This window comes from Mytilus californianus, unplaced genomic scaffold (assembly GCF_021869535.1).
Source record: "Mytilus californianus isolate M0D057914Y unplaced genomic scaffold, xbMytCali1.0.p SCAF_2, whole genome shotgun sequence".
In the NCBI taxonomy this organism is placed as follows: Eukaryota; Metazoa; Mollusca; class Bivalvia; order Mytilida; family Mytilidae; genus Mytilus; species Mytilus californianus.
Genome location: NW_026262668.1, coordinates 20,149,372 through 20,172,552, shown reverse-complemented (window position 1 = coordinate 20,172,552; position 23,181 = coordinate 20,149,372). Strand labels below are relative to the sequence as shown.

At 32.2% G+C, this 23,181-nt stretch overlaps 1 protein-coding gene across 2 annotated transcripts in view; it reads right to left on the bottom strand.

The window, feature by feature from the left end:
• Nucleotides 1–23,181, bottom strand: part of LOC127729439 (G-protein-signaling modulator 2-like) — a 94,074-nt gene that overhangs the window by 23,550 nt on the left and 47,343 nt on the right. For both annotated transcript variants that reach the window (XM_052237270.1, XM_052237269.1), the window contains 2 exons: nt 2,446–2,666; nt 455–590 (listed from right to left, as the gene is read on the bottom strand). In XM_052237270.1, coding sequence (XP_052093230.1) covers nt 455–590; nt 2,446–2,666 — 357 coding nt within the window. The remainder of the gene's footprint in view (nt 1–454; nt 591–2,445; nt 2,667–23,181) is intronic.

The following is a 23,181-nucleotide window of genomic DNA, read 5'->3' as shown; positions in this document are numbered from 1 at the left end:
TAATGTCCGACATGTTGACGACGTACAGCCAGACGGACGGACAGACAGACAACGGTATACCATAATACGTCCCGTAAACGGGCGTATAAAAATTCAAAGTCCATTTATCAGTTAATTCCAAAAAAACACCAAAATTTTCTATGGATTTAGTATTTTGGTTGTAAACAAGCTTCCTTCCAAATCTAATGAAATTCCATGAAGGTTTGACAAAGTTATTGATGTGTAAATAAACTTTAACGTGAAGCCGATGTCAGAAACTAGGCTGTGTCTTGCTTTCCCAATGCAGCCTGACAAAAATCACACATCAAGAATTTTCGCCTTTTTAACTTTGAATGAGAATTGATTGATAATTGTCATCCAATCAGATCGATTGATACTAAAACATTGCATGAGAATGATCATTTTTAAGTTATTACATGTCTGTTATAGCAAGTGATGTCTTCATTAGGCTTACCTTATCTGAAAGCTGTCTGGATATTTCTAAGTGCCTGTTGCAGCAGGCGATAGCTTCATCAAACTTTTGTAGAACTTTGAGCGTGTTGCCTAAATTGCCACTGGCTTTGGCCTCACCAATCATATCTCCTAAGGTTCTAAAAATAAAGAGCCCTTCAGTTGATTCAAAATAAACAAGCATTCTGTGAGTATTGTATGGCAATACATAGTCCCCTACCAGTTAAAAATTCATTGAAATGGAATGAAATTTTGACTTGATCTATAACTTGTCATGGTGTAAACTACATAAAATAACAAACAAACCTACCACTAAATTCTTCAAACAATTAACTAAAGGAAATCCAAAATGTCATTTATCTTAATACAATGTCTTCAACAATTCTTTTAAAAAATGAGTTATTTCTCTTTGAACAGAAATCTAGTAATGAATAAGAATTTCATCAAAAATTAAATTCTAGGGAAAGGGCTTTAACTGAACAGGGAGAAAAGCTAAAACCGTGAAAATTGAACTTGACCTGTAACTTGTCATGATAAAACAATACACCACATATCAAATCAATATCTTCAAGCATTTAGAAAAAAAAGTCTGGAAAACTGATTTGTTGGACTGACGGATGGACAGATAGAAGGACAGACAGACAGACAGAGTGGAAACCTAAAGTCCCCTTGGACTTCGTCAGTAGGGGACTAATAAATGGGAATGTGTCCACACATGATGCCTGGATTGCATATAACAATATAAAGGCATCACTCCAGACCGTACAAGTGACGCCACCCAAAATCGAACTTGATCTGTGTGATTTGTAGTATAAAATTGTGTATAAGTTTCATAACATTTGGTTAAGGCAAACTAAAGTTAGAGAATAAAAACAAATTGTGAGACGTCTGTATAGACAGACAATGATTTTATTTATTTTCAAACTTAATGCCCTTCCTGGTGACGGTAGGGGCATAAAAATTGGGTCTTTAGCATAACATTTTCAAAATTATCTAACTTTTTCCATTTTTCAACTATTATTATCTGATATAAATTATAGAACAACACTAATCATGGCAGAATCACATCTAAAGATTCAAAATTACTTTTTTTTTCTAGCTATCTTCTTTTCTTTCTTCTTGCTTTCTCTTTTTATGGTTTGATTGCATACTTCTAACATGCATATTTAAAATGACATACTTTTTATGGAAAACTGAGTATTTTTTGCTGAAGAACCATTTACTAAATAATTATGTTGGTGATTTCTAAATATAAATGTTACCTTGACCTATAATGGTTTACTTTTATAAATTGTAACTTGGATGGAGAGTTGTCTCATTGGCACTCATACCACATCTTCCTATATCTATTATCTTTAGGCCATCCATTTTTAACAATATGTACCCTTACAAGGGCTTATTTTCAGAAAACTCTTTAAGCATCACAGGTTACTCAAAAAGATTTAAATATCCTCATTTGACAGACTTAATGTGATCAATCTTTTCAATTCTAATCAAATATGATCACAGAAATGGGACAAGGATATGTGTAGTTCAATCACCTAAATGTGCCTACGTAAATTGTACGACGTATCTACCAAATTATACACTCTCTAATGTGCCTACATTGTAAGATGTATCTAACATATTATACACTTGTCATTGTTTTTATCTGCACATTTCTTGACAAGTTTTCATTGGTTCATTGATTGTTGCATGCATAATGTAAGGTTTTGAACTTACTGGTACATAAATGACAATTTGGCTTGATACAGGACCTTAAAGTTTCCTTGTGTTCCCTAAAATTCTCTTATAAGTGTAATATTACTATTTCTAGTCACAAGGTCTACAGGGTTAGTGTGAGCTATTGTCCTCACTTGATGACCGTTGTCCATTTGTCTGAAACTCTTCTCAAATTCATCTTCTCCTACAAAATAAACTTTTCACCTTCGCTTACCTGGCTAAAGTGAGATCTAATTTGTGGTAATCCAGTGCCTTGCCATACTCCTGACTTACCTGGCCAAAGTGAGATCTAATTTGTGATAATCCAGTGCCTTGCCATACTCCTGGAGGTAGAAATAAGCATTGCCAAGCTGACTGTATATGGCACTGAGAGTTTTCAAATCATCTGTCCCTGCCTGGACAGCTGCTTCGAAAAACTGGACCCCTGTCTGACAGTCTCCAGCCTTACATAGCCTCTCTCCCTCCAGGGCTAGTTCCATACAGGAACAGTCCATCTATAAAAGAGGAATTTGTAAAGATAAACATTTATAATTACTTACATCCATTTCATTTGGTGTCTGGTGGATAGATGTCTCATTGGCAATCATACCACATCTCCTTATTTCTATATATATAACAAACTTAAGGGAAATACATATTACTTTGTTGTCTAAAAGCAAAAGGATGAATTTTTTCAGGGCTAGTTTCTCATATATACAGAAATTGGAACAAAGAACAAATGAAAGGGTTGCAAAAAATGATTCTGTGAATTGTATATAATGAAAATTTAAAAAAAATACTGTAAGTTCAGAAATTATTGCGAGGTTTTTTATAAAGCGAATAATGCGACTAGGCAAGTATTGCAATAGTAAGAACTCGCATTCTGACATTTGATGCATATATCTGTATGTAGCTTTTCCTGAAATCGCAAAAATTAATCTTGCATTTTATATGACCATTCTTAAAATATCGCAATAATTAGTGCATGCAATGATATCTGTATATGGAAATATAAAATGGGAAAATAGGAAAAAAATATTTCAACAACTCAGTACAGGAAAGTTGAGAAAAATTTGTATGGGAACAAAAGGAGAATTGTGTTTCTCCAATATCTTTGTCCTACATTAAATTTTGTGTTTATAAACTGATAAAGGCTACATGAAGCCTGAATGGTTAATCTGGTAAACATAATTACCCAGATTGATAATCAAGTTTACCAGTAATTCAAGGGGAAAATGATAAACAAAATCTTCAAAGCCTCCAGCCCATCCCTTTGGTTCACAGGTATTGTCAGTTTAAGTTATTCAACATTAAGAGAGGCTTTAAGCTAGTTATAAAAACCATGCAGGTTTAATCCACCATTTTCTACATAGGAAAATGCCTGTACAAAGTCAGGAATATGACAGTTGTTATCTATTCTTTTGATGTGTTTGAGCTTTTGATTATGCCATTTGCTTGGGAACTTTCAGTTTAAAATTTTCTAGTAGTTCGGTATTTTTGTTATTTTATTTTTCATCACTTAAGGGACTAAGTAAACTATAAGGGGTAAATATTTGGTTTCAGATATATTGGCAATTTGGTAGATTGAAAAAATTACATTTGAAAGTTCATCTTATCTTTAACTTCCAGGTTGGACGTTGTATTTAAAAAACCAACTCAGAGAACTAACAATAAAAGACCTCTTGTAGGTCTTGGTTCTTGGTGTATTGCTAGGTTGGTGTCTTACTGAAGAATACTCCTATTTGTTCATAAGTAAAAAAAGAGTTTAAATGTCAGTAAACTTTTCTATTTCAGATTAAAAATGTCCACAGATAAAAAACTATCAGTTAATTACTACAAGTACCTCTGTCAAAAGATTGGATCTGAGGAGAATGTAAAAGTCAGGAGATTAACTTACGTAATAAGTGACATTGGAACGATGGCCTGTATAACTAGTGGTAGTAAAGGTGAAGGACTTAATCTAAGTGGCAGTGATTTTGATATGATGTTTGTTGATCCTAGATTTAAAGTTTATGAGTCGGATAGACATATAGAGAGGTTAGTTTCAATCATGATAACATTCCTTTGATTATGGATACAGAAGATACTTCACCCTGTTTCACGCTACTACGTCTTTTCAATAATATTTATGAGGAAGATACTGAACTCAAACAAATGGTAGAAGATAACTCTCAGGGAAGTCTACTTTCAAATGAACTATACAAAATGTCTTGTATGAATATGTATTCAGGTATATCATTAGCATTAATTAACAAATTTCATGGGCCTTGTTTATTAGACGAAAATGATCTATATGATGTTGCATACTGCCTAAAATGTGACCACTGGATATCTCAAGCCAAATCATGGATATACAGACCACGTAAAACATGGCCACCAGTGGACATTATTTCAAAAATAACCTCATGTGGTGTATTATTTGTTCCAATTGGCTTGAAAGGATCCTGCAATGAAAATCTCCAGTGGAGAATTTCGTTTTCGGTAGCTGAAAAATTTCTCATATTTTCTTTCAGGCATACCCAGTTTTTATGCTATGCTTTATTGAAAATCTTGCTCAAAGAAATTGTGGATAAATGTGAGGATTTGAAAGGTTTACTGTGTTCCTACTTTCTAAAGACTTTAATGTTTTGGATATCAGAAGAATCAGACCCATCAATATGGAGACCAGACAATATCATACCATGCTTCATGGCTTGTTTAAAGAGACTACTGTACTGTGTTGAATATGAAACATTATTACATTATTTCATTCCTGACAATAACTTGTTTTATTCAAGATTCAATACTACAAACAAAGACAAATTGATTGGAATCCTGATTAATTTATATAAACAAGGAATTCAGTGTTTTAAATATTCACAAACTCTGAATGATTATAAAGGACTAACTTGTGAAGTCGAATCAATGAAAGGAAATTTTAGAATAATATCTGAAACACGACAATGGACTATACTTTCTAAGTATCATAGCCTGCTATATAACTTGCTACATCATTCTAAAACTGTTCTTTCCCGAGATATATTTACAATACATCTGGTCAGGGCACACCAGATTGTACCACAAAAGTCACAAAACCAACTCAGATCAAACAACAAACAGAAGTACTACAAGTACAAACGTGACCTCGGTCATCTGGTTATAGGAACACAATCAGATGCAATATCAGGATGGATGATGTTAGCTTCATTCTTCTATAATCATAGAAATTACTTGATATCATTAGATATTATATATTATGCTTTAAGCAAATGCACTGATGATAAAGAACTTGATCCAGTCAAAGACATCCAGTTATATCAAAACCAAAAATCTGTGTTAAATTTCATGGATCAAGGCAACTGTTTCACAGCAATGAAATTAATAACAGTCAGATGGGTTAGGTTTATATGTTCAAATTCATCACTTTTTCCAAAAGATTTATATTTAATTCAACAACTACTCTTGATTAACTCATCTTTTCCTGATCTTGGTCCTCCTGTATATTTTGCACATGTTCTGAGATGCCTTTGTTATCTCCATCTAAATGACTTTACATCATGTATACAAACGGCACAGCTGTCATCAAGGATTGTAAGCAATCTTTATAATAACAATGACTTAAATGACATCTCCTTGCTTGAACAAAAAAAGAATCTATTTTTTCCCAGACAACTGATATAGCTTTGCTGATGATGGATGATACAAGTAAAGCTACAAGACTGTGCTAGTGTCCTAAGTTAATATGAATGATATTAATTCAACCAGTGCAACATCAAGGCTTCCCATTATTGACTGAATTCATTCAGCATATCAAAGATGTCAAGTTAAATTATTCAACAGACAAGATTTCATTAAACATTATCACATTTTATACTGAATTCATTCAGTCTATCAAAGATGTAAAGTTATTCAACAGACAAGATTTCATTATTACATTTTATACTGAATTCATTCAGCCTATCAAAGATGTCAAGTTATTCAACAGACAAGATTTCATTATTACATTTTATACTGAATTCATTCAGCCTATCAAAGATGTCAAGTTATTCAACAGACAAGATTTCATTATCACATTTTATACTGAATTCATTCAGCCTATCAAAGATGTCAAGTTATTCAACAGACAAGATTTCATTAAATATTTTATACTGAATTCATTCAGCCTATCAAAGATGTCAAGTTATTCAACAGACAAGATTTCATTATCACATTTTATATCCAATTCATTCAGCCTATCAAAGATGTCAAGTTATTCAACAGACAAGATTTCATTAAACATTTTATACTGAATTCATTCAGCCTATCAAAGATGTCAAGTTATTCAACAGACAAGATTTCATTATCACATTTTATACTGAATTCATTCAGCCTATCAAAGATGTCAAGTTATTCAACAGACAAGATTTCATTATCACATTTTATACTGAATTCATTCAGCCTATCAAAGATGTCAAGTTATTCAACAGACAAGATTTCATTAAACATTTTATACTGAATTCATTCAGCCTATCAAAGATGTCAAGTTATTCAACAGACAAGATTTCATTATCACATTTCATACTGAATTCATTCAGCCTATCAAAGATGTCAAGTTATTCAACAGACAAGATTTCATTATCACATTTTATACTGAATTCATTCAGCCTATCAAAGATGTCAAGTTATTCAACAGACAAGATTTCATTTAACATTTTATACTGAATTCATTCAGCCTATCAAAGATGTCAAGTTATTCAACAGACAAGATTTCATTATCACATTTTATACTGAATTCATTCAGCCTATCAAAGATGTCAAGTTATTCAACAGACAAGATTTCATTATCACATTTTATACTGAATTCATTCAGCCTATCAAAGATGTCAAGTTATTCAACAGACAAGATTTCATTATCACATTTTATACTGAATTCATTCAGCTTATCAAAGATGTCAAGTTATTCAACAGACAAGATTTCATTAAACATTTTATACTGAATTCATTCAGCCTATCAAAGATGTCAAGTTATTCAACAGACAAGATTTCATTAAACATTTTATACTGAATTCATTCAGCCTATCAAAGATGTCAAGTTATTCAACAGACAAGATTTCATTAAACATTTTATACTGAATTCATTCAGCCTATCAAAGATGTCAAGTTATTCAACAGACAAGATTTCATTATCACATTTTATACTGAATTCATTTAGCCTATCAAAGATGTCAAGTTATTCAACAGACAAGATTTCATTAAACATTTTATACTGAATTCATTCAACCTATCAAAGATGTCAAGTTATTCAACAGACAAGATTTCATTATCACATTTTATACTGAATTCATTCAGCCTATCAAAGATGTCAAGTTATTCAACAGACAAGATTTCATTATTACATTTTATACTGAATTCATTCAGCCTATCAAAGATGTCAAGTTATTCAACAGACAAGATTTCATTATCACATTTTATACTGAATTCATTCAGCCTATCAAAGATGTCAAGTTATTCAACAGACAAGATTTCATTATCACATTTTATACTGAATTCATTCAGCCTATCAAAGATGTCAAGTTATTCAACAGACAAGATTTCATTATCACATTTTATACTGAAATCATTCAGCCTATCAAAGATGTCAAGTTATTCAACAGACAAGATTTCATTATCACATTTTATACTGAATTCATTCAGCCTTATAATATAGACCTCAGATTTTTAAATTGTCATAGCTATTCCAGCTATACTATGTAGTTATAATGCAGTAATAAGTACTTGGTAGGAATAAAAAAAAACATGTAAGAAAATATTTTGTATTTTTTAATCAGCCATGGAAAATTGAATCCCCTACAATGGAAAACTCAAGATTTTCAAATTGTCATAGCTAGTCCAGCTATGTTATATATAGAATAATACATGGCAAAATCCGTATTTCATTCTGTATCACCACGAGAAACCAATATCAGTCCTGAGGGCTGAATGCCCAGAGGGCTGAAATTAATTGAGTGGTGATACAGCATGCGATACAAATTTTATCATGTATTGATCTGTTTATCATATATTTTAACAAAATCAGATTCATGATATATAAGTTGACAACCATTTGATTCTGAGGTGGGGGCCTGGTAGATTTTAGAAATAAATATTCTGGCCCCCATTCATGGTAAGATAAATAATCTTGCCTGATCACACATGAAAATAAATATTCTGGCCCCAAATACATTTTTGTTATCATTTAAAAAGATATCCGATATCAACAGAAAATCAGCAAAGAAGTATTATCAATGGTTGTTTTGAGGGATACACAGTAACGTTTGACCTGTATAAATGTAATTTTGTATATGAAATTTTCCAAACAAAAAATTTACAAGCAACGCTTGCCAGAAATTTTATCATTTTGGATAACACCCCTCTTTTTTTGGACCCATCTTCCATTGTAATGGTATTATATTTTCATATAACGGTATTAGAATATATCTATTTGAGACTTCATTTTGACTGCTCTATTTGTTTGATTGAAGATCTTTGAAGTTGTATTTGTATCCTATAAAAAGGTGATCTGTATCACAAAAGAAAATTACTTTAGGGGTGAAAAGTTGAAAGCTGATGGGTGGCGAAGAGGGGCAGATTTTGAGTCAATTTGGGGATGAGCAGAAAATAAATTTTCTGGCCTGGTCTGAGTGAACTTAAATAATCTGGCCACCTTTATGTTTGAAATAAATATTCCCAAATTTGCCAGCCTCCCCTCCCCTCAAAACTAGATGGTCCTGCACTAACAAACTGCTACTTAGCCCTCTTGCTGGCGCTTTTTTAATGTGGTTACATTTCGTATCAAGCCAGAAAATACGGCAACTGGACGTCATATGTTGAACTTAGACATCATTTGATACATGACTTCATGCCCTGATGATGTAACGTTGGAGACCTATTGAATCCTCGGAAAAAGATTAAACTATAGATAAATCTTTGGTCTTTTATTTAAAAGAGATGTGGTAATGAATAATTGATTGCAAAAAATAAATATATGGACACATGTGTCTATCGGGCAGCATGAAGAGGGTCAACATCATTGTCGTCTTAGCCGTTAACAACTGAGGAGTTGAACCTCCTACCAGGGCAAACTGACCGTGTCACCCCCCCCCCAATAATAGATCTCAGATTTTCAAATTATCATAGCTATATCATCTTTATATGCAGTTATAATGAATTAATAAGTACCTGGTAGGAATAAAACATGTAAAATATTTTAAAATAGATGTGGATAGTGGACACAGATGATGCCCCCGCTATGCATATCATATAGTTATAAAGGGACATAACTGAAGAACGTTAAAAGTGACGCTACCCAAATTTGAACTTGATCTGAGTTTTGTGGTAATAAGCATTGTGTGTAAGTCTCATAACATTTGGTTGAGGCTAACTTAAGTAAAGAACAGAAACTAAAAATTCAGCAATTTTTCTATTTGTAAACACGCATAACTCTAGAAAGGTTGTGTATAAGTTTTATATTATTTGGTTGAGACAAACTAAAGTAAGAGAACGGAAACGAAAAATTCAGCAATTTGTATGTTTATAAAGGGACATGACAAACTAAAGTTAGAAAACGGAAACAAAAAATTTGAACTTGATCTTAGTTTTGTGGTAATGAATATTGTGTATAGGTTTCATTATGTTTGGTTGGGGCAAACTTAAGTTACAGAATGGAAACTAAAAATTTTGCAATCTTTCGATTTATAAAGGGGCATAACTCAATAATGGTTAAAGTGACACTACCCAAATTCAACTTAATCTGTGTTTTATCTATGGAAGTCAAATTTAAACATTGCATTGTATAAAGCATTGATTGTATTTGATTCAACTATAATCATGGACAAAGGAAGATAACTCCAATTTAAATAAAATGCTTCGCTGGGGCGCAGCTTGATACGACCGCAGAGGTCGAACCCTGAACAGTTGGGGCAAGTATGGACACAACATTCAAGCTTGATACAGCTCTGAATTTGGATTGTTATTAAATATTTGACACAGCATAGGTTTCTGACACAGAAAGAATGTGGTCTAAGAACTTGAATTTTTTTAATTTACCTATTATGGTCCAATGTCCAAAATCAAAATACATGGTTAGATTCAGCATATCAAAGAACCCCATATATTCAATTTTTGTTAAAATCAAACAAAGTTTAATTTTGGACCCCAACTTGGACAAACTTGAAAACTGGGCCCATAATCAAAAATCTAAACACATGTTTAGATTCAGCATATCAAAGAACCCCAAGAATTCAATTTTTGCTAAAATCAAACTAAGTTTAATTTTGGACCCTTTGGACCTTAATGTAGACCAATTTAAAAAACGGGACTTAAAATTAAAAATCTAAATACACGGTTAGATTTGGAATATCAAAGAACCCCAATAATTCAATTTTTGATGAAATCAAACAAAGTTTAATTTTGGACCCTTTTGACCTCAATATGAACCAATTTGATAGCGGGGCCCACAAATAAAAAATCTAAATTCATGGTTAGATTCAGCATATCAAAGAACCCCATATATTCAATTTTTGTTGAAATCAAAAAAAGTTTAATTTTGGACCCCAACTTGGACCAACTTGAAAACTGGGCCCATAATCAAAAATCTAAACACATGTTTAGATTCAGCATATCAAAGAACCCCAAGAATTCAATTTTTGTTAAAATCAAACTAAGTTTAATTTTGGACCCTTTGGACCTCAATGAAGACCAATTTAAAAAACGGGACCCAAATTAAAAATCTAAAAACACGGTTAGATTTGGCATATCAAAGAACCCCAAGAATTCAATTTTTGATGAAATCAAACAAAGTTTAATTTTGGACCCTTTTGACCTCAATATGAACCAATTTGATAGCGGGGCCTACAAATAAAAAATCTAAATACATGGTTAGATTCAGCATATCAAAGAACCTCATATATTCAATTTTTGTTGAAATCAAAAAAAGTTCAATTTTGGACCCCAATTTGGACCAACTTGAAAACTGGGCCCATAATCAAAAATCTAAATACATGTTTAGATTCAGCATATCAAAGAACCCCATATATTCAATTTTTGTTGAAATCAAACAAAGTTTAAATACTGGACCCTATCTTGGACCAACTTGAAAACTGGGCCCATAATCAAAAATCTAAACACATGTTTAGATTCAGCAAATCAAAGAACCCCAAGAATTCAATTTTTGTCAAAATCAAACTAAGTTTAATTTTGGACCCTTTGGACCTCAATGTAGACCAATTTAAAAAACAGGACCCAAAATTAAAAACCTAAATACACGGTTAGATTTGGAATATCAAAGAACCCCAATAATTCAATTTTAGATGAAATCAAACAAAGTTTAATTTTGGACCCTTTTGACCTCAATATGAACCAATTAGATAACGGGGTCCACAAATAAAAAATCTAAATACATGGTTAGATTCAGCATATCAAAGAACCTCATATATTCAATTTTTGCTAAAATCAAACAAAGTTTAATTTTGGACCCTTTGGACCTTAATGTAGACCAATTTGAAAACTGGACCCAAAATTAAAAATCTAAATACACTGTTAGATTCGGCATAACAAATAAATAAATGTGATCAAAGATTTTACAAATCTAATGCGCCATACTGTGCAATTAAAGATTACTTCTTGAAATTTTTCAATATTTGAAATTTGAAAAAAAAATAATATTTGAAGAATAATTCTTTTTAATTTCTGAAATCTGAAATGAGAAAAAATTGGCCCCCCACAATTTCTTTTTATCCCCCCCCCCTTTTTCCCCCAAAAAAATTCTTTCCCTCAAGATATGGTCATAATCTCAATTCAAATTTCCAATGGAGTTGGCAACCATAATTACCCATTTAAATTTACCATAGTGCTAACTTAATCTATTTTATAATAGAATTAATAAAAATATAGTGTCAAATCTTTCATATGGATTTTTTTGTAAAAAAAAAAGATGAAAACATTTGCAGATATTTTTACTGGTCTTCCTTTATAAATATGCATTTCTTTAAACATAATTTAAAAGCAGTGTAAGGGAAGTAACCAAAACATTGTATTTGGATTACCTCCCTTACACTGTTTTAGATTATCTTTATTGTTCATTAACCATTACTTTATACATAATTTAAAAGCAGTGTAAGGGAGATAATTTCAATGATGTATTTGATTTATCTCCCTTACACTGCTTTAAATTATGTTTTGTACTAAAGTATTTGTCCATTAACCAGGACAACCTTGTTTTTCCCCCTTTTTTGCCCCTAATTCCTAAACGGTTTGAGCCATAACCCCCCAAAGCAAATCCTAACCATCCCTTTGTGGTATGGAAACTTGTAGTATAATTTCAGAGAGATCCATACACCGTTCCACAGTTATTGTCTGGAAACTAGAAAATGCTCATTTTTGGCCCCTTTTTGGCCCCTAATTCCTTAACTGTTGGTACCATAACCCCCAAAATCAATCCCAACCTTCCTTTTGTGGTATTTAACCTTATGGTAAAATTTCAAAAAGATCCATTCACTTAAACTAAAGTTAGAGTGCGAAAACCAATATGTATTCGGACGACGACGACGACGACGACGACGACGACGCCAATGTCATACCAATATACGACCACAAATTTTTTTTGCGGTCGTATAAAAACTACTTGATATTAAGAAGAAATTTAAAATTTTGCAATTTTTCCATTTATAAAGGGGCATAACTCTAGAACGGTTAAAGTGAAACCATCAAAATTCAAACTTGATCTGTGTTTTGTGGTTATAAGCATCATGTATAAGTTTCATAACATTTGGTAGAGGCAAACTCAAGTTAGAGAACGGAAACCAATTTTGGGATGTATGGACGTACGTTCAACGTACGTATGTACAGACGGACAAGGGTAAAACTTAATGCCCCCACTGCTACCACCGGGGCATAAAAACATACAAGACTAACAAAGGCCAGAGGCTCCTGACATAGGACGAGTGCAAAAATGCGGCAGGGTTAAACATGTTTTGTGAGATCTCAACCCTCCCCTAATACCTCTAGCCAATGTAGAATAAAGAAACACATACGGTAGCAATACGCACAGTAAAACTCAGTTTAACAGAAGTCTGCATAGAAGTCTGTGTCAACATGAGGCATGGAATTATAATTTATAAAGCACAAAAAGGGATATGGCAACACTCCTGGGAACAGTTCAATGATTTTAAACAGTCTGTAGTATATGATTTCCATCAAAACAAACTAGATGATCTCAGCAAAGCAAATGTCATCTTTACAGGTTTTAAAAAAATTCTTATTCCTTTTTCCTTTATGAGAACATTTCATGATTATACAAAATCTTTGAAATTCCACATTCATTTACAAATTCTTAAAGGACGTTAGCTACATGTATGAGATATATAAAAAAAAAAACAAAACAAAAAATAATGATTTTTAAAAAAGTAAAATATGATTTTTTTTTTGGTTCAATCATTAATAAAAGAGAATAATAATTCCCTTTTAGGAGCCAGTTTGTTTAGTTCAATTTTATCAAAATAAGCTAAGAAACATCGCTGATAATTATTCACTTGCAAGTGAATAATTTCCACCTCATTGAATCTGTATTCATGTGACCTTCTATAAAATAACCCATTAGCTAGAGATTGGTTACGCATGTATTAGTCCTGTTAGGCCATTAAAAGAAAAAGGATATCAACATTGATGTGAAACAAAGGTGAACTATTTTGTTGACTGATTCGATCAACCAAAATTCATTCTTATACTGCAGGTAAAAACGATGATTAACTTATTTTTTTAAACCAATAACATGAAATCAAACAGACCTAGAAAAGTTCAATTGCACGAGGTCGCTATGATCTATTTATATTTATATATATGTTTACATTGGGTTATGTTACCTTCGGCAGTCTTCAGAGGTCATCTTGATAGTTAATTAAATGGCGTCTAGACTAATAACATAAACGGTACCAATTTTTCTGCACCAGATGTGCATTTCGACAATCCATGTCTCTTAAAATACACACTAAATTCTGATATATATTATCGATTCCATGCACTGTTTATTGTTTATTTCTGACTTATTGTAATTTGGATATACATTTTAATGTGTTATAAATCAAATATGAGAATTTGAGTCAAATCGGTGAACATGAATTTGACAGTTAATAAACTTAAATAATTAGATGACCAACTATTAATCAACTACCATTATTATTGTTGCTTTATTATCATGATTATATCCTGTAGAGATGAATAAATCTATTGAATGTTACATCTGACATCAAAGATCTACATCCTCCATACATAGCTTATTCCCTTGATACAACAAATATATTATCTTCAGTTAAAAACTATCAACCGTCCCCACAAGACAACAAAACTTATTAATCAATTTGATGGCAATGTTTTTCTACTTCTATTGGGAATTAAGAATAACATGAAAATCATCACAAACTGTCATGCATTATTGTTTTCATGACAAATTCAAATGTAGATTGTTTACAAAATCATAAGTCAATATTATCTATGGAATCATCTAACAAGTCTAGGAAGAGTTGTCTCCCATGTAGATATGGACTCATCTAACAAGTCTAGGAAGAGTTGTCTACCATGTACCTATGTACTCATCTAACAAGTCTAGGAAGAGTAATCTACCATGTATCTGGAATAGGATCCCAGTTACGGCAACCAGTCCGGTACCCAAGAATGTAGTTCTTAAAAAAAATATATAACTTTTATTAAAAATGGTGTAGTTTTATTATTACACAATTTCTGTAACTGAATGTAGTTTTCATTGAATGGGTAGGCTTTCTAGCTTGAATTTCTGTAAAAATTTTGATTGATTTAAATGTAATCTGGCGTCGGTACATAGAGTAAATTGCCTAAATTCTAGCCTTTATTCTTCCCCGGAAGTAGACCGACCTACTCTGTTGTCAATCAAAACAAAATTGTGCAACGGAATGCTGGTCATGAGGCACTGAGATTGCACTTAGAAACTTTGAAACAAATGCCTAACGTGAAACAGAAGTCCCAAGGTGGCTATCAAAATTATTTATTGGACAGCACCCCATTTATTTACTATGATTTTCAATGCGTTTCAATGGGGGAAATAACTGGGTCCCCGTTCCTGTCAGAGGGCATATTTTGAACACTTCAATCTGCAATTGTAAGCTTATTTGTTGAGTTACATAGATGAAATTTGGCTAGAAACTTCAAAATTCAATAAGGAAAACAATGGTGTAATTATTTTTAAAATTTGAATTCAACTTTTTAAATTAAATTGAAATTTAAATTTATGACATTTTTTAAAAGTTTGTTTTTCAATTTAAAGTTTCAAAAGGGGTTACAGTAAGGTCATTTTGATGATATTATGTATTCATACACTTGTAAGTTAAAATGGAGGGATTTTTCGAAAAATATCAGCAAAGAATATTAGAAAAGAGCCATCTGGCAAGAAATAACCAATGTCTTATATGGGATCAGGGGACAACAAAAGATGGAAAATATGGGCTTATTTCTTTCCGGTATCCTATTTCTGGGACCTGGAAAAAGAAAAAAGCCCATAGATTCAGTTTTATGGTTTTTAATTAGTTTTTGTTAAGTTTTAAATATTAAATAAAACACTTTATGCCATTTTATGTGTCATAAAAGTTTGTGTGGGAATGCGGCTCACATTACTGAAGAGCCGCATCACATAAATAACGACAGAATATTTTGTAAACTTAGAAAATTTTGCCAGGGGCTCTCCAATTTTAAAGATTGGGGCCTGGATTTTTTTGGAAGATATATAAGGGGTAGGGCTATAGCTTATATAAACAATTTTAACTGAATGTACAACAATTTTAGACTCCTTTTTAAAGATTTTGGTGGTCCTTAAAAGGACCGTTAATTTTGTCTGTATCTTTTTCAGCAGTAGATGAATGCAGCTATATCTTCCTTGATTTTGGAACTTTTGAAGAACAGCTTCTGGTAGGTATATTCTTCTTAGCAGGTATTACTCTACCATATGAATGATCATCCATTATGCTTTTACAAATGCAGCATCTAGTTTTGGATCAGGTTGCCCTTTTTTATATCTATCTGTATATTTACTTCGATCCTTTTCTTCCACATGAACCTTAGTTTTCTATCCCCTGCGTTGTAAATTTTTCTTTTTCCTTTCTGGAGTATTTTGGTTTACTTTGTTCCGTTCACACTCCCTTTACATGTTGTCGAAGTGTTTTAATGAACCTTTTGAGATTTTAAAACCAATACATTCTGCTTTTTGTCACAAGGAATAAGCTGTACCATTATTCAAAGTGTGAATTATTGATGATGCCCTCCCTCCCTTCAAATTTCTAGAAAAGTTCATATTCTTTGGTAAGGAAACACTTAGTGCTCTGTTAACAGATTCACCTTTTTGAGTGTTATGATTAAATTTCATTTTCATTAATGCTTCTTCGCTAAGTTTCATTTTTAAAAGTTCCTGCATTATTAACTTGTCCTTGTTATCCATATTCAGGTTGGTTAACTTGTTTGGACCCAAGTACATGGATCTCCTATGAACCACCAACAGTTTGAGTGTCCAACACCACACACGTATGAACTATTGGGACATTTAGAGCAGTCACAAGTATAACAACGCACAGTAGCATTAAGCATTCAGGCAGATCCAGGATTTCCCTTGACATTTGTTAAACTGTAGGAGGTGCCGTCTTGACTGGTTTTAGCTACAAGTGAGAACTTCTCTGCATCTAGCCTTTTCCATTGTATATTAAATGAACTAAGCTGACTGTTTGAAGACTAAGTCTCATGATTTATACCCTTGTTATGGGGTATGCTTCTTTGCATATGTAATTCTTATAAGATTTTTTTTTTAATTAAAAAAATAATTATAATTAATTTTTTTTCAGCAGAATTTTTTTTTTAACTAGATTTCCATATCAAGAATAAATTTATCTACCATGTGCAATTTACAGAATGTAAATATCTTTTAAAATAAAAAAGTTTTGCTGATTTTAAGCATATTTTCTTCATGAATTTATGATTTTATCCGATCAATTTTCTGGTATTTGAGATGTCATAGATAAGGATCAATAACTCTGTAACTGTTGGATCAAATCTATTGAAACTTTGCACAATAACTACTGAGATGTATATCTTTATTTTAAAAGTGCAGTTTTAAGTCTGGAAAAAAAATAAAAGTCTGACAGGAATAGGATCCCAGTTACGGCAACCAGTCCGGTACCCACGAATGTAGTTCTTAAAAAAAATATATAACTTTTATTAATAAAATGCTCCGCAGGGCGCAGCTTGATACGACCGCTGAGGTCGAACCCTGAACAGTTGGGGGAAGTATGGACACAACATTCAAGCTTGATACAGCTTTGGATTTGGATTGTGATTAAATATTTGACACAGCATAGGTTTCTAACACAGATTGAATGTGGTCTAAGAACTTAAAAATTTTAAATTGGACATTCACCTATTATGGTCCAATATCCAAAATCTTAATACATGGTTAGATTCAGCATATCAAAGAACCCCAAGAATTCAATTTTTGATGAAATCAAACAAAGTTTAATTTTGGACCCTTTTGACCTCAATGTGGACAAAGTTGATAACGGGGCCAAAAAATCAAAAATCAAAATACATGGTTAGATTCAGCATATCAAAGAACCCCATATATTCAATTTTTGTTGAAATCAAACAAAGTTTAATTTTGGACCCCGATTTGGACCAACTTGAAAACTGGGCCCATAATCAAAAATCTAAATACATGTTTAGATTCAGCATATCAAAGAACCCTAAGAATTCAATTTTTGTTAAAATCAAACTAAGTTTAATTTTGGACCCTTTGGACCTTAATGTAGACCAATTTGAAAACGGAACCAAAATTTAAGAATCTAAATACACAGTTAGATTCGGCATATCAAAGAACCCCAATAATTCAATTTTTGATGAAATCAAACAAAGTTTAATTTTGGACCCTTTGGACCTCAATGTGGACCAATTTAAAAACGGGGCCCAAAATCCAAAAACTAAATACACGGTTAGATTCAGCATATTAAAGAACCCCATGAAATCAAGAATAAAACCCCATTGAAATTGGTCAAGAAATAAGCAATTTATAGGAAGTATCTTCTTTTGCACAATCCTGTGCTATTAAATATTTCTTGCTATTGCGCAATACTGTACAATTGACAATTTCTTGCTATTGCGCAATATTGTGCTATTGGATATTTCTTGCTATTGCGCAATACTGTGCAATTGAAGATTTCTTGCTATTGCGCAATACTGTGCAATTGAAGATTTCTTGCTATTGTGCAATACTGTGCAATTGAAAATTTCTTGCTATTGCACAATACTTATTATATAATAATTTACACATCCTGTTTGGTGTGTATCTCCTACCATATCATTATTATTTGATTTTAAATATAAATCAGAAATTGGTTTTTTGGCCCCTTTTTGGCCCCAAATTCCTAAACGTTTAGGGCAATTACCCCCAAACTCAAACCCAGCTTTCCCTTTGTGATATGGAACCTTGTAGTACAATTTCAGAAAGATCCATACACTTACACACAAGTTATTGTCATGAAACTAGAAAAATGCTTGTTTTTTGCCCCTTTTTTGGCCCCTAATTCCTAAAATTTGGAGGCAATTACCCCCAAAATCAATCCCAGCATTCCTTTAGTGATATGGAACCTTGTGGTACAATGTCAGAGAGATCCATACACTAACACACAAGTTATGTCTGGAAGTTACAAAAATGCTTATTTTTGGCCCCTTTTTGGCCCCTAATTCCTTTACTGTTATTACCATAACCCCCAAAATCAATCCCAACCTTTCTTTTGTGGTATTGAACCTTGTGGTAAAATTTCATAAAGATCCATTCACTTTAACTAAAGTTAGAGTGAGAAAACCAATGTGTCTTCGGACGACGACGACGCCGCCGCCAACGTCATACCAATATACGACCACAAAAATTTTTTTGCGGTCGTATAAAAATGGTGTAGTTTTATTATTACACAATTTCTGTAACTGAATGTAGTTTTCATTGAATGGGTAGGCTTTCTAGCTTGAATTTCTGTAAAAATTTTGATTGATTTAAATGTAATCTGGCGTCGGTACATAGAGTAAATTGCCTAAATTCTAGCCTTTATTCTTCCCCGGAAGTAGACCGACCTACTCTGTTGTCAATCAAAACAAAATTGTGCAACGGAATGCCGGTCATGAGGCACTGAGATTGCACTTAGAAACTTTGAAACAAATGCCTAACGTGAAACAGAAGTCCCAAGGTGGCTATCAAAATTATTTATTGGACAGCACCCCATTTATTTACTATGATTTTCAATGCGTTTCAATGGGGGAAATAACTGGGTCCCCGTTCCATCTATGTACTCATCTAACAAATCTAAGAAGAGTTGTCTCCCATGTATCTATGTACTCATCTAACAAGACTAGGAAGAGTTGTCTCTCATGTATCTATGTACTCATCTAACAAATCTAAGATGAGTTGTCTCACATGTATCTATGTACTCATCTAACAAGTCTAGGAAGAGTTGTCTCCAATGTATCTATGTACTAACAAGTCTAGGAAGAGTTGTCTCCCATGTATCTATGTAATAAGTTTTGTCTAACAAATTCAGGAAAAGTTGTCTCCCATATCAGATGCTTCATTTTTTTAATTTATATTTCTTTTGTATAAATTTAGGTTAAACTGACAGTAGTATAACGATGTTCAAATCTTAGAAATTGATTAGGAAGAGACAAATCAAGATAACAAACGAACACTGAGGGAATCACATGAACTCCACAAGTTAAAGAACAGATGTGTTGATCAGGAAAGCATCTCCTGCTATACATGCATCAACAAAATAAACACTTATCTTATGAACGACATGTTTCCCCCAGCATTAATAAATTTACATATGAAATCACACAAATGTTATCAAAACAAGAGTGCACACGCTGGAATGTCTCGTCTGCTGAACTAATCATGACTGAACTTATTTTTAAATAAAAAAATCACAGTCTAATTTCAGAAAAGAATCTGTTCATAGCATTCAGATAATGAAGGAGGACAAATTCAAAACATAAGCCATCTTAATTATCCTTCAGATAAATCCAAAAAAGAATTTTTAATTTCATTTATTTTCTTAATATATATTATCCGCAAAATGAAATCATTTTCAGTCAAAACTTGGAAATGTTAACCCAAGAATGTTTCTACAACTTGCTAAGTTATGTGAAAAGAACAATGTAAAATACCAAATCTGAAATCTGATATTAGTACTCACATTTACAGGCAATAAAACAGTGAATATATGTCCACAACAGTGACCAAAGAACACATGTACTCGTAGTTAATGTCATGGATCCATTAACAAGTTCATAGAAATTGATCCCAAATAATTCCCAATAATTATATTATTAACACTCAAAATAATTACGTTAAATGGTGTAAATTGTAAAATAATATAATCAATGGATTTTACTGCAATATAATCAATGGATTTTAATGTAATACAATCAATGGATTTTACTGTAATATAATCAATGGATTTTACTGTAATATAATCAATGGATTTTACTGTAATACATTCAATGGGTTTTACTGTAATATAATCAATGGATTTTACTGTAATACACTCAATGGGCTTAACTGCAATATAATCGATGGATTTTACTGTAATATAATCAATGGGTTTTACTGTAATACAGTCAATGGGTTTTACTGTAATATCAGTGATTTTCCTAGTGCTTAGGGGAAGGGGCCCAGGGCCCATGCAATTGGGAATAAAAGTTCTTGAAATGTTGGCTTTGGGGAAAATATATTAGTCCGTTTATTTGAAGGGCACATCATGTACAACTTGCTAGGGGGCTTTGGGGACATGCCCAATCCCCCCCAAGAAAAACCATGATATGACACCAACAAAATCTCGGTACAATGTCTTTATACGATTGGGAATTTTAGAGCTGAAAATTGGGGAAAAAAAGCATATTTCTCTTTGGGATTGGAGCCCAAATTCGGACCAAAAATGAGGGTTGGAAAATCCCTTGTAATATAATCAATGGATTTTACTGTAATATAATCAATGGTTTTACTGTAATAAAATCAATGAATTTTACTGTAATATAATCAATGGATTTTACTGTAATACAATCAATGGTTTTTACTGTAATACAATCAATAGATTTTACTGTAATATAACAATGGGTTTGACTGTAATACAGTCAATAGATTTTACTGTAATATAACAATGGGTTTTACTGTAATACAGTCAATAGATTTTACTGTAATATAACAATGGGTTTGACTGTAATACAGTCAATAGATTTTACTGTAATATAACAATGGGTTTGACTGTAATACAGTCAATAGATTTTACTGTAATATAATCAATGGGTTTTGCTGTAATTATTCATTATGATACATGTATCAATAAACATAATACTTTACAAGACAAAGTTACATAAGCAATACACATGAACCTTTTTTTTTTTTTTTTTTTTGGAAATCTTAATTGGACTTGGTTATCATAATTTTATTAGGAAGTATCAAATTTCACTGACAAAACTTGGCTCTTCTTATAACATTAAAAGATTAGTCCTCTTGCTTTGCTATTTTTGTTGAGGAGTAAATTACCACTATTGTTTTTTGCTACTAGTTTTTGTTAAATTGGCATTTAAAAAAAAAATTATGCAGAATATTGAATTTATGGATTGTTATTGTACTGTTACACCACTGTCCAAGGTTAGGGGGAGGGTTGGGATCCTGCTTACATGTTTAACCCCACCACATTCTGTATGTATGTGCCTGTCCCAAGTCAGGAGCCTGTAATTCAGTGGTTGTCGTTTGTTGCAGTGTTATATATTTGTTTTTCGTTCATTTTTTGTACATAAATTAGGTTGTTAGTTTTCTCGTTTGAATTGTTTTACATTTGTCATTTCGGGGTCTTTTATAGCTGACTATGCGGTATGGGCTTTGCTCATTGTTGAAGGCCGTACTGTGTGTGACCTATAGTTGTCACTTTCTGTGTTATTTGGTCTCTTGTGAAGAGTTGACTCGTTGGCAGTCATACTACATCTTCTTTTTGTCGAGCCTTCGACTTTAGTCGAAAAAGCGAGACATAGCGATCCTAGATTCCGTCGGCGCAACGGCGTCCACAAATATTCACTCTGTGATTAAAGTTTTTGAAATTTTAATAACTTTCTTTAACTATCCTGGATTTCTACCAAACTTGGACAGAAGCTTGTTTATGATCACAAGATAGTATCCAGAAGTTAATTTTGTAAATAATAAAATTCCATTTTTTCCGTATTTTACTTATAAATGGAATTAGTTTTTCTACCAGGAAATATTACATTCACTCTGTGGTTAAAGTTTTTGAAATTTTAATAACTTTCTTAAACTATCCTGGGTTTGTAACAAACTTGGACAGAAGCTTGTTTATGATCATTAGATAGTATCCAGAAGTAAATTTTGTAAAAAAAATAAATCCATTTTTTCCTTATTTTACTTTTAAATGGACTTAGATTTTCTGCCAGGAAACAACACATTCACTCTGTGGTTAAAGTTTTTAAAATTTTAATAACTTTCTTATACTATTTTGGACTTGTAACAAACTTGGACAGAAGCTTGTTTATGATCAAATGCTAGTATCTAGAAGGAAATTTTGTTTTCTTCCAGTTAACATAACATTCAGTCTGCAGCTAAAGTTTTTAAACATTTATTAGATTCATAAACTATCCTTGATTTTTACCAAACTTGGACAGAAGCTTCTTACAATCAAAAGATAGTATCAAGTGGAATATTTTTATTGATTTACTTCCTCATTTTTGTTGAGCCTGCAATTAACAGAAAAAGTAGGCGAGACACTGGGTTCCGCGGAACCCTTACAAATTTTTTATATTATCTTTGTTTTTGTATAAAGAAATACCAGGCACGAGTAAAGTTTTATCCTGTCCAGTACAATGTACTACAGTCAAAATTTCACATGACATTTCATTGTATACAAGATAATACCCATCACTGGAAGTTAACCAATCAAATTTTCACCCTTTTTTTGCTGTTTACAAGCTTAAGTA